The following is a 12,461-nucleotide window of genomic DNA, read 5'->3' as shown; positions in this document are numbered from 1 at the left end:
ATGCAAATAATAATGCAGGTCTGAAAAACCTTTGCTGCTTTGGTGGAAACCAATATAGTACTTGCAAAACTAGCCTTCAGTGCCTTACAGTGATTAAATGCTGTTTATAGAGTTGTAAAACTGTGTCAAGTGTCAAGCTTACTCCATGAAGATTGTGATATAACACTCCATCATGTTACAAAGAACTGTTCAAACTGGATTTTATTGCTGCTGAAAAAAAAGCTCAATTCAACATTCTACAAAAGTAGTTTTATTTCATATGGAATAGAATCGCTATCTCTTTTCCCCCTAAAATACCAGTAAAATACACGTTGGTCATAAAATTGACTGTTTTCTACTCTGTACAGACATGTATAGGGGTAGATATCACAGATACAGGAAGTACAACACAGAATTAAAAGCACTTGACACTACAGCAGGAATAAAAACACTTGAAGCAGACAAACAGGAGAAAAAAATGACAACGAACAGCTTCAACTTTTCAGACAAAATCAGATCTTTTGTATTTACATGCGGTCAGTCATGTCTTAAATTGAAATATGTCACACTGCTCCATACCTCAGGATACCTCGACAATACACATTTAATGCGATAAAGATACAAATAAACTTCAGACTTAGTTCAGTACTCCCAATGTTCTCAGATCCCTTACAGTTCTGTGCTTAGATGGGATAAATCAAGGGAATTACAGTTTCAACAACACATTAACAAAATGAGGAATGTAAAATCAGTTCTAACCTGCAAACCAATGGCTATGGAACGAACATTGTATAAACAGTGAGGTAGATAGATATTGTCATCTGCAGTTACTGACCACATTAAACTGATCTCTGCAACATAAGGCCTGATCCATGTCTCAAGAGGCCCACTACAGTGGCCAAATACATGGCCAAATGTTTTATATTTCACAGGAAGAACAGAATTCCAGAGGCAATTATGGCGCTGACACAATAAGTGTTTTCAAGAAAAGAGATGCCTGGTGAGAAAGGTGTAACACGAAATATGACAACACTGTTATTGAAGGCACTATCATATAATGGTACTTGTGCAGGGAACTATTTCTAAAGATAAATGAAGGTCATATTATGTGATAACATATACTTATGAGACACAGAAACTATATACATTGAATGTGTTAACTAAACACTGTTGAGTGTATAACAACATGGACGGACTGTTAAACATATAAATACATCAATTTGTAACAAATATAATAATAAATAGTTTATCATAATATATATACTTTAGCCATTTTCTGAAGAATATGCTGTGAATATTGAACATAACAAAACAATCAAATGATAGGTAAGAAATTAGTTGGAACTTCATCATTCCAATTATTTCGAATGTGTCAGGCATATATATCGACAGTTACAGCAAAATTGTCTTCATTCACAAAATGCATCATTCACAAAGGTTGTTATTTCTACTGATGTTGTCTTTGACTTTGCTGTAGTAGAACTTTGACTATGTCATTCAGTCGTCATCCATCTCTGTAGACTTGAGGGCAGTGTTATCAAAACTATCATCATCATAGTCGTCACCATCCACCACCTGACTGTTATTCACCGAACTGTGACTGTGAGTCGCTGAACTGCGGCTGTGTAAGAAGTCTTCATCTAGTCCAACACTCTTTAAAGTGTTGGAGAATTTCTTCTCTGCTACTTTTCTGGCATTTACCTGCAACACAGTCTACAGTTGAGTGTGCAGGCAAGCTTTGCATTGAATGAATAGAGATTATGAGATTATGAATAAACCCTGTTGAGACATAATACATATCTCGATGGCAAGGTCCAATGTGATACATACTTGTGTGGGAAGTGTTTTGTATTTATGAGAAAAAAATTGAGCTGTTAACAGGGAATACATCAGTAAATTTATGACTATCAATATCTCCAGTATTAAGTGATACATATTTGGAATTAGACTGTACTGAATCAGCACAAATTCAATGCAAATGTAAAAATTCATTTTCTCTGATCATTAAATCAAATCATAAACTACGCACACCTACAAATAACAGGGTACTGGCCTGCTCATTTTATTGCATCCTTGTTATCTCCAGGGTATACATTCTACTGAATCTCCACTATACCCTGGTAATTTTATTACCTCCCTTGGCTGGTCCTGCATTCTCACAGTAGCCAATCAGCAAACCCGCCATTACAGATGAGCTTACTAGGGTCAACAAAGATAGCAGCTGCAAAGGTTTGTTTGGAGAACTCTTTCTAGCTCTTTCAGAGTACCTCTGCATGATTTGTGTTGCAATGTTTAATCAGTTAGATAATTTAAGAAACGATAGTGACTTGTGATTGGTACACTCAACTTCCCAGCATAGACACCTGATTGGATAAAATCCAGCCAAGGAGGTAATAAGATAATCAGCCATGCCATAGCTGCATCCAGGGTACAGCAGAGATTTATCAGAATGCATACCATGGAGATATCGAGGATGATCTCATCTGGGAATTCCAGGATTACAATCTTTATACACAAAAATATACACATATATAAACACCTGTGATTGTCGCTCAAACAACATTGGTCTTTGTTGTACTTTCTCCTGAATTTTCTGCAGCTCTCTTTCATATTCCTCTTGTCGAGATCTCTCCTCATCTCTGAAATATCATTGTCATAGAGTTATGCATATTTCACCAATCACACATCAACAATAGTACAGTCAAATGTATTGGAACAAAAAGTCTATATTACTCCTTGCTTGATAAAATATTTTCAGGCAAAACAAAATCATGACACACAAAACACACCTCTGCTTTAACATCAAACCAGTCAAGCAGGTACTATTTCAAGTGGTTTTAAGCTGAAGTCTTGTAAGATTTCTAACGAAGATCAACGGTTAATAAGTTTTGACTGGGGGAGAAGATTACTAGTATTTTTATGGAAATGTATGTACAAAGTAAGTGCCTCATTGCATGCCATGTACAAAATCAATGACCCACCTCACTACCTCCTAAAAAAAAATAATAAATGAATTAAAACCGAAAAGAATCATCATCACCCAAGCCACAAATTATGAATGGTCCCTAATACTAGTCCATTTGCTTAGACTAAAATATACTGAAAATATTGCTACAATACAAGGTTGGTACACTCGTCTCAAAAGTCCTGAGCACAGACATCCATCTATATCCTTTACATGCAAACATTACTTTTAGTTTAACTACACTTTCAAGAAGTTACAAAGTTTACATTTCTAGTCTGACATATGCTGTAATGTCATATTGGACAAATTAAGATATAACATCACATCAGGGTGTTTTTAAGCCAAATACTCACACAGCCTAGCATGTTAAGCTTCAAGATAAGCAAGGTATAACTGTAACACCTAACTAAAACCTACTGACAGAGTGAGCTGATAACCTTTGGCAAATCTGATGCACTGACATGATAAACAACAAAAATGGTTTCCACTTGATTCAGAGTATTTCAGATAGAAAATCATGAAAGTCTACAAAGACAAACCAAGACTAAGAACAATGTTGGTATTTAACAACCATATACAGAACTGAAATATTGAGTTTTGAACATTTGTCAAAATATCTTGTACATGTTTCATTACTTGCCCTATAGTCAATTCAGTATCACATTTTATACATTACATTTAAAGGGGCACTAATGCGGAGCAATTTCCTTGGACTGGCTGTTCCTTTTGTGATTGTTTTTCTCCCGTGAGTACCCAGATGATATCCCAGAATGTATGACTGGTTCATGACCTCTGCTGCGCAGCCCGTATGCGCAATTGAGAGTTTAATTATAGACAGATCAACTAAGGTGAAGTCATTTTTACTTCATTACAAATGTATTATGAAAACAAATCAAACACTTTGAAGGTAAAAAACTATTAGGACGGAAAAATAACAAAGCCAGTGTACGTCTTTATATTTTGTCTCATAACCCTAATTAGTTTATTGTCATATTTATATGATTTTGAAAATGAATAAAAGAACACACAGTCTGCTTATACTTATAGTAATTTTCTCACACGACAGTAACATTTAAACATAGTATAGAATGTGGATCACATTTCATACACACCCTATGTGCAATCTAGTGTGTGTTTTCTGTAATATAGATTCTGCTCAATGCTTCAACAAATAAATGAATACAAAACGCAAATAACGAAAACAGACTAATGTCATAGCAACAATGTCAGGCTACTACCTTGTTCAGGAATGTATCTATGAATATCCACATAAAAGAACGATATTCCATTCATCTGCAGCTGGTAAATAATCCTGGTCTATGTCATGTGTCTTACAACAGTCTAATTTGCGAAAAAATGATGCATCATTTCAGGTATTTCACATTGGTGAAAACCTGATAAACCTCTCATTGGTCACCCGAGATAGCACACCTGAAAACTAATTGTATGATGTCCTCCATTCCATAATTTAGTTAACCAACAATGAGCAATCAATCAATTAACGCAATGGTGGTTAATTCTTTGAAGGGAGGATGTTGTTTTTACACTCGCACTTTATGACAGTATAGATTAGTACATCTACACACATTGCCTCAGACAAATCCGATGTAGAAGATAAAAGTAATTAATCAATCACTGTGTTATCGGTTAATCCTTAGATTGATGTTTGTTTTTTTATAAACTCTTACATGCACATATTACATAATGTGTAATACATTTGCAACATCAGACCTTAATTAATAATGTTGAGTATTTACTCCACACAGGAGGAATGCCATCCTCGATATCTCCAGGGTATACGTTCCGATAAGTCTCCAGTATACATACCCTGGACGCATCTACGGCTCTGTCAGATAAATTTATTACCTCCCTTGACTGTCTTTTGATCCAATCAGGTGTCTACGCTGGGAAGTTGAGCGAACCAATCACAACTCACTTTCGTTTTTCGAATTATCTAACCAATTATACTTGTCAACACAAACCATGCAGAGGTTCTCTGGAAGAGTTAGAAGGCGTTCTTGCATATGTTGTTTTAAAGTTTCGGACCTGTCAATTTGCTTGTATTATTTCCCTAAAATCTGGGACGCACTGTGGGCAAACCTTCGCAGTTGCGACCGCTACCTTTGTTGACACTGGCAAGCTCGGCTATAACGGCTGCCTAGCTAATTGGCTACTGTGAGAAGGCGGAGCCAGCAAAGGGAGGTAATGAATGTATCGGGCAGAGCCGTAGATGCGTCCAGGGTATAGTGGAGACTTATCGGAACGTATACACTGGAGATATCGAGGATGGAGGAATGCCAAATGGGAACCTTTGTCGAGTAATCTGAGTGGTGTCTCCACTGATTAAACCTGTTATAAATTCATTAACTGAGTATGAAGTGAATGATGACAAATAACACATGTAGGTTTATACCATCAAACGCGAGTTACAGCAAGGAAGATGTAATCTCTGTGTCACATGCAGCCTCAAAACTCTTTTGGGTTAAAACTGTTTTGAGGATACCAACAGAACTTCGTTGTTACATAAGAAATACACTGAGGCATTTGCTGTGTAGTTGGGTGAATAGGTGTAATAAGTTTTCTTATGTAAGAAAATTTTCAGATTACTCTACCAATGGCATTAGTTTACGAATTCAAATAAATCAACTGTGTGTTTTTATTATCATAAATAATAAACCAGGGTAGCTACCATAGCCACCAAAATTTACGTATGATTTTTGCTATGACAGCTGGGCCAACCCTCAAAACTATCTCAATGTAAAGCTTTGCAATCTTTCGGACTTATATGAAACAAAAGGCTTGCTACGTGCCTGTAGACATCATATTTTTACTTGACATGATTAAGTATCGAGGTAAAAAACACAGAAGTAGGATCAAATTGGATCAGTGACTATACCATCCAGGCATCAGAAAAAAAAAACTACACTGCTAGGATATTTTGTTACGATCAGACAAAGAATACCATGGATATTTTTATATAATGGCATGTGATGGGCATCCGGCCTCCTGACTGTTTATGGTGAAGAAATTCTGCTAATGTGGACAGAAGCCCAGTCCCCTTGTCCGTCACAGTCGAGGGAGGGGGTGCTTGGTTTCGTATTTAGACCGTTGGCGAGAAACATTATTTGCTCTGCATCAGTGCCCCTTTAACAATAAAGACATGAAAGGCTAAAAATTTAGACAAACCTGTAGAGGTTTCCATTTCTTTGAAGAGAATCGCCCTTGGTGTACACATGTGCATTTTCTGCTGCCGGAAAATGTCACGTGACAGTTGTATCAATGTTTTAATAAAATATTGTACAATAAACAAAAGACTTTTCTGTTCATTATACATGCACAGGCAACCAGGTAAACATTGAAGCCCGTATCATCATTCCTTCTGCTGTCACCGTTCTGTACAGACGTGCTGGAAATCGAACACAAGTTTACCTTACTTATGCGTGCTTCGAAGATGTCTGAGTCATCATTCCTTCAGCTGAATAAATCAGTGAACAGAATTGCGGGGAGGTGGGTGGCCCAACCCCAAGGACGATTCTCTTCAAAGAATTGGAAACCTCTACAGGTTTGTCTAGTTCTTTTTCATAGGGATCGTCCTTGGGGTACATATACACATAAACTCAGACTCCCAAAGACCGGAGGCAAGGGAGGAGGGAATTAATTACGAAAATTAACTTACGCAAAATTCTCACCTGTGTACTCCCGTTGAACTTCTGTGAGAGGCATTATGGGAGAGGACCGACAGGGAGCACCCGCACCGATACAGACGTCAGAGCCATGCATGATATAAATAGCACTGTCAAACATGCAAACATAACCCCACCCACATCATGATTTCTACTGAGCACCATAAGGGGGAAAACCCAACTAAAGACTGACAACAAATCAATCTAGATCGTAGACGTGGGATATGTCAACAGTGGAGATATGCACTTATACGATGTATATCAGCAGCGTCAACTGTCAATCAACCAAGACTCACTCGGCCAAGGTGGCAGGACAGTGTCCACTGGGGAGAAAAGTACGGCCAAACCGTGCACACTCATGTGAGTGTGTATCAAGCTGATTGTGCTTGATGAACGTGCTAGGCCTGCTCCAAATAGCAGCAGAGCAAATCTCTTCAATGGGCAGTGCCGATTCGAATGCTTTGGAAGCGGCTACTGCCCTGACTGAGTGAGTCTTCAACCCCTCAGGGGGAGAGGCTTGCCCTTAGCCTGGTACGAAGCACAGATGACCGAAACTAGCCAGCGAGATAGTGTCTGTTTGCTAGCCGTCAACCCAGCCTTCCCACCACCGTAACAGCAGAACAGATTTGAACCCATATGGATCCCTTTGACCTTGAGGGTCTTATAGACATCCAACAGGTGAGTGCTCGTTGCAGAGGTACTCTGTTTGTGTCTGGCAGGATGAATCAGATACCTGTGTTCTGCTCGCGAACACTGGACCAGAGGGCGTTGGTGTCCGACGCCTTCCTGCTGGTTTGGACGGGACAGGTTCTGTGGGCGTTTCCGCCACTTCACCTGATTCCCCAGGTCCTCTCCCAGCTGTCCACCCAGCCAGCTCTGCTTTGGCTGTCACAGAGCTGGTTTCCGGTAATTTTCAGGTTTCTGGCTCAGCCTCCTGTTCTATTACCTTTGCGATCGGACATTCTCACTCCCCTCACTTCCTGCGTGCCACACCCCAATCCACTGATTCAGCTGGTGGCTTAGCTCTGTCAGGTCTAGCCTCGAGGCACGCGGAATTTCTGCGGCAGTTGCAGACACAATTCTGACTTCTAAGTGGGATTCGACAAACGTTCAGTATGAGGATAGGTGTCCCACTGTGCGTGTTGGTGTTCAGATAGGGGGATGGCAGATCCCTTTTCTGCAGATTTAGTCCAAGTACTGGAGTTCTTGCAAACTCGTTTGGAAGAAGGCCTGACGGCTTCGGCCATTTGCAGCTACTCCACTGCTCTTTCCACTTTTCACACTGCTGTCGATGGTACTCTTCTGGGGCAGCACCCTCTCGTACAGCACTTTTTCGCTGGCATGGACTGGGTTCGACCTGTCAGGCAAACCAGCCCACCTTGGGATTTCTCAATTGTGCTTGATTGGCTGTCCAGTCCTACTTTCTCACATCTATCGGCTATTTCCATTCAGCTGTTAACATGAAAGGCAGTATTTCTGGTGGTGGTAACTTCTGGGAGGTGATTTACATGCCATATCTGCAGACCCAGCACTGACTGTGTTTCATCCTGACCGTGTCAGTGTTCGTCTCCTGGATTCTTACCGTCCGAAGATCGATCATGTTTTCCATGTGACAGCTCCTATCGAACTTCCCACTCTCACTCTCATCCAGCCTTCTACATAGGGAACCTCTCATGGGGAGGGGTGGCGCAGAGACCGTAACCCCAGGAATCCTCAACGGACCCTGCGCCAAGACCGAGAGAGGGACTGGGAGCAAAAACAAAACTAAAAAGACTTTTGTTTATTGTACAATGTTTTATTAAAACATTGATACAACTGTCACGTGACATTTTCCAGCAGCAGTAAATGCATACATGTACCCCAAGGACGATCTCTATGAAAAAGAATTCCACATACATGTATTCCCATTGTAATCTGAACACCAAAATCAAGTTTTCAGAAGGACATTGGTCCCAGCCCACAAAGAGATATTAGCACTTGGACAGGTTAGTTCCAATTCTATAGTTACAGCAACAGTCCTTGGGCTAAGTTTGATGTGGATGAAAGTTTTCTGCTATTTTATTCTAACACACCAAATCTTCAATTTTGACAGATAGTTAATGACAGGACTCTTGACTTCAAACTCTGAATACTTTTGAAATCATCGTGCCAGGGCTGGGTCGGGTAACCCAGATACCCAGGATGGGTGGGTAACCAGTTTGATGCTGGTACCAATCTCAGTGCCCTGCCCTGTTATGATCATGTGACTAATAGATTCAACAATCTAATTATTCTTTCATGATTAAAAAGTTGTATTGTCTTCAAAGAATTTACATTCACAGATTTTGAATATAATACATGGTACATAGGTAGGGTAGGGTAATAGGGATTGGGGTATCTGGGTCCTACCCAGCCCTACATTGTGCCTTTAACTTACTTGTGTCTCCTCAACCTTTCAACAACTGTCTCACGTCGGCCTCCTGTACTATCTAAAGATCTCTCTGCGATCGTCTTCCTCAGTCTCATTTCTCGTATTCTTCTCTTTCTCTCTTCTTCCAGTTCTTCTTGTTCCTTCTTTGTAAGCTTCTGTCGATGATTTCTGTAAACAGGCTTTCAGATAAGCATAGTCCCACTCTGACAAATGCCTATTCAATCACTGCTGCACTTCAAATGCAGATTACTTTAATGGTCTACTACAGTCTCAGTTAGTGTGCAACAATGTTGAACATACAAAAAAAAAATTACTGTAACCAAAACCAGCGTCTAATAAATTGATAACAATGACAAAGTGTTGATTTATAACAGTAAACACTGACATATACATGAACTCTGAACAAGGAAAAACATGTGAGTTAACATGTCAGAATCTACAAATGTTTCAGCTATTTATTAAATGTGCTTACCTAGTAACACTTTCTCTTAGTTGACTGCTGTGGGTAGTCTTTGCGGGAATTGAATCCATAGAAGTTGACAGAATCCCTGAGGAAATGAAATTTTACAGTTCAGAAATATATATCACATCATGGTTGAAGTACAGTTACAACATATCAACACGTGATAGAGTAGCAATGGCAAAACATCAACCCAAATCCTGTTTCTTTCTCCATAGCATATTTTTCCATGAACACAAACATGGCCTAAAGTGTTTAACATTATTTATAAACATAGAAATTATGGCAGTGCCTAAAATGTAAAAAACATTAGAATTGTGGTCGGTAAACAATGCACTGACACCATTTAATCAGAATCTCATCTGATACATGATAAAATGAAAATGGTCTTTGACGACCAAATGAATGGAGACATGTAAATGTATGACCACTGAGCGCTACTGCAGTATTGTATCAGAATACTGACACATACATACATACGCCGATATTCAGAACAAACAGGGCTTGAAATATTCTTTCATCCCATCAAGTATCAGTGTTTTAAATAAATTATTTTAATGTTTGTTAATCACTTTACAATACGTTATCACTAGTTTTAAACTGTTATATAAATACTTTTAGTGCTAATGCTCCTCAGCAACATTTTCTTTTTTCTTTTTAATGTCGCATGTATATAGCTCTGATTCTTAAATTTGCTATTATACATTCACATTTATCTTTACCTCATATACCGGGCGTTGTTGCTAGCTGTCTTAGTACTACTTGATATATGAATGGGTGTTTTGTGTCCTATGTGTATCTCTTGTATGTGTTTTCAATTTTAACCGTGCAAATCAAATTTCCTTGGGGATAATAAAGCATTATCTTATCTTATCACCTACTTCTATAGATTCATTTGGTGTTTCATGTATTCAGCTCACATCAAACTGAACCCAGTTGTCAGCCCCTACGCTTTGGCAAATCTAACCAAGAAGTATTTTTATTCGTTTTAAGAGGAATGCTGGATATATATTCCCACAATTACCATTTTAGAAGCATACTGTTTCAAAGCTGCTGACTGTTCTGATGTAAATTTTAAGAAACTATCAAATTTACATGCTCTGTTTGTGCTGTTCACAATATCACTGATCAAATACAATACCTGTTGATCTTGGGGTCATGCGTCCAGATTTGTATGGCCACCTGTTTTCCCTTCGTAACTGTTCATCCCTCTCAATTTCCCGTAAAATCCTCTCTCTCCTGGATGGAATTCTCTCAGTTTCCAAATCAAAAGGTTCCATAACAGTTGCATCTCTCTGTCGTTTCCGTCTGGCAAGCTCTCTCTGGAACTGGTTAAACAGTGCATCATAATCCGGTACTTGACGGTTGATTTTAGGTTTAAAATGTCGCTTCTTAGATTTCAAGGCCTTAGCTTTCAGTTTCTCCTCCTTCATCATTTGCCTCGCTGCCATATTTGGAGGTAGAGATGATTCACGTAGTAATTCCTCTGACCTCATCTGGATCCGAATTTTCCTGTATTCTTCCTCCTCTGATAACTTTTCATTAACTGTGTTATCATAGAGGTACTCGGGCACTGGTTTCGCCTTGAAAAGTGGCTTCTGCTTTGCTGGTTTGACCACTGGTGCTGGTGAGGGTTTTGACCTTTTTTTTTCCTCCTCTCGAGTCATGAAGTTAAATGGTTTCTCTTGAGATTTTAGCATTTCTGTGCAGTACTGTTTCACATATCTGCGTCGTGCTTCATTCTTCTCCTGTATCTCATCATACAGTGGCAAATAGATGTGGGCCGGAGCAGGAGATGCTTTAAATTTTTTTTGACATTCCACCTCATCCTGTTTCTCTCTTTCTAATCTCTTCATTTCTAACTCAATTTGAGCAGATGTTTTCTTTTTTTCTTTCATTTCATCTCTTAATGTCATTTTAAAAGGTTGTGGTATAGTAAGCCTATGTCTCCAGTTATCTTCAGGCTTGGTACTTTTCTTTTGTTTGACTAGAGATGCAGAGGAATGTCTTCTTTCCCTTTTCACATAATCATCAATAGAAAAATTGTCCCACATGTCTTCAATCCTACTCAGAGCAGTGGATAATTCTTCAGATGATTTATTCTGTGATCTCTCAAGAAATTCTTCATTACCACTTTCATCTCCTGATTGGCGTAGATCTCCTTGCCAGTCATCCCCATCTAAACTTTTTGAGTAATGTCTCCCAGCTGCAGGGGCTGAACTTGGCCGTTCTTTAAAAACTCGTGATCTGACCGGGAGGGTTTGAGACATGACTGCTTGTGATCTTTCTCCCTGTCTTAAGGCGTGTTTGACCAATGGGGATATGGGTGGTTTCTTAGTCATATCTCTTACTTGATCTGTGTGGTGTGAGTGAGGAAATCCAGTGATGGCCAGAGAATCTTCTGAGTCTGAGACATGTCCATTCACGGTTGGCCTAACTTCATTCCGGTTAAAGATGTCATCAACTGCATCTTGTGTTGTCAAGCCTTGCTCCATCAGTAGTTTCTGTCGGTACATATCTTCACATCTCTGAAGGGTTTTCTTCTGTTCTTCTTTCAAGGCCAAGAGTCTCTCATAAAATTCGTCGTCGGACAGTAAATGCAAGTGCGAGGCAACATCGTCCAAATGGACGTTTGACACTATGCGTCCGACATTGCCGCCGTTGCTATTTTGGAGCTCAAAATCGTTAATGTCGACAATGTCAACATTTTCTTGAAACCTGTAACAACCCTCTGGTCGCTTATCATATGTAGAAGTGAGTCCCGAATCTGGATTAACGGGCGGTTTGATGCAAGAATTGGTTAAAACCGACAGCCCATGACTTGTTGCCATTGTTGCCATGTTAAACTGAACTATGCAAACGAGCTGTGTTGATCCGCAGCAAATTTGAATATTTTAAATATAAAACATTATTCCGATTTAATATTTTAATGATATTCATTACGCATTCAAAGAGTAAATAAAA

General features: G+C 39.2%; 1 protein-coding gene across 1 annotated transcript; it reads right to left on the bottom strand.

Moving 5' to 3' along the window:
* Positions 1-227: 227 nt before the first annotated feature.
* On the bottom strand, positions 228-12,354 carry LOC137294959 (protein FAM161A-like). The gene is made up of 5 exons (XM_067826190.1): positions 10,639-12,354; positions 9,510-9,585; positions 9,044-9,205; positions 2,519-2,618; positions 228-1,680 (listed from the first exon to the last, which is right to left on the bottom strand). The coding sequence occupies exons 1-5, from the start codon at positions 12,335-12,337 to the stop codon at positions 1,477-1,479; spliced, it is 2,241 nt and encodes a 746-aa protein (XP_067682291.1). The 5' UTR covers positions 12,338-12,354; the 3' UTR covers positions 228-1,476.
* Between the last annotated feature and the right edge of the window lie 107 nt (positions 12,355-12,461).

This window comes from Haliotis asinina, chromosome 8, assembly GCF_037392515.1.
Source record: "Haliotis asinina isolate JCU_RB_2024 chromosome 8, JCU_Hal_asi_v2, whole genome shotgun sequence".
Taxonomy (NCBI): Eukaryota; Metazoa; Mollusca; class Gastropoda; order Lepetellida; family Haliotidae; genus Haliotis; species Haliotis asinina.
The sequence above is the reverse complement of the archived record's forward strand: the minus strand, read 5'-3'. Positions and strand labels throughout refer to the sequence as shown.

What these genes read in the sequence shown, in the direction of transcription:
- LOC137294959 (XM_067826190.1), bottom strand. Translation starts at nt 12,337, where the DNA reads ATGGCAACAATGGCAACAAGTCATGGGCTGTCGGTTTTAACCAATTCT. An exon ending in CATGACCCCAAGATCAACAG is followed by an intron (nt 9,586 to 10,638) that starts GTATTGTATTTG and finishes TCATTTCCTCAG; the next exon opens with GGATTCTGTCAACTTCTATG. An exon ending in GAAAGGTTGAGGAGACACAA is followed by an intron (nt 2,619 to 9,043) that starts GTAAGTTAAAGG and finishes ATGATATTTCAG; the next exon opens with AGATGAGGAGAGATCTCGAC.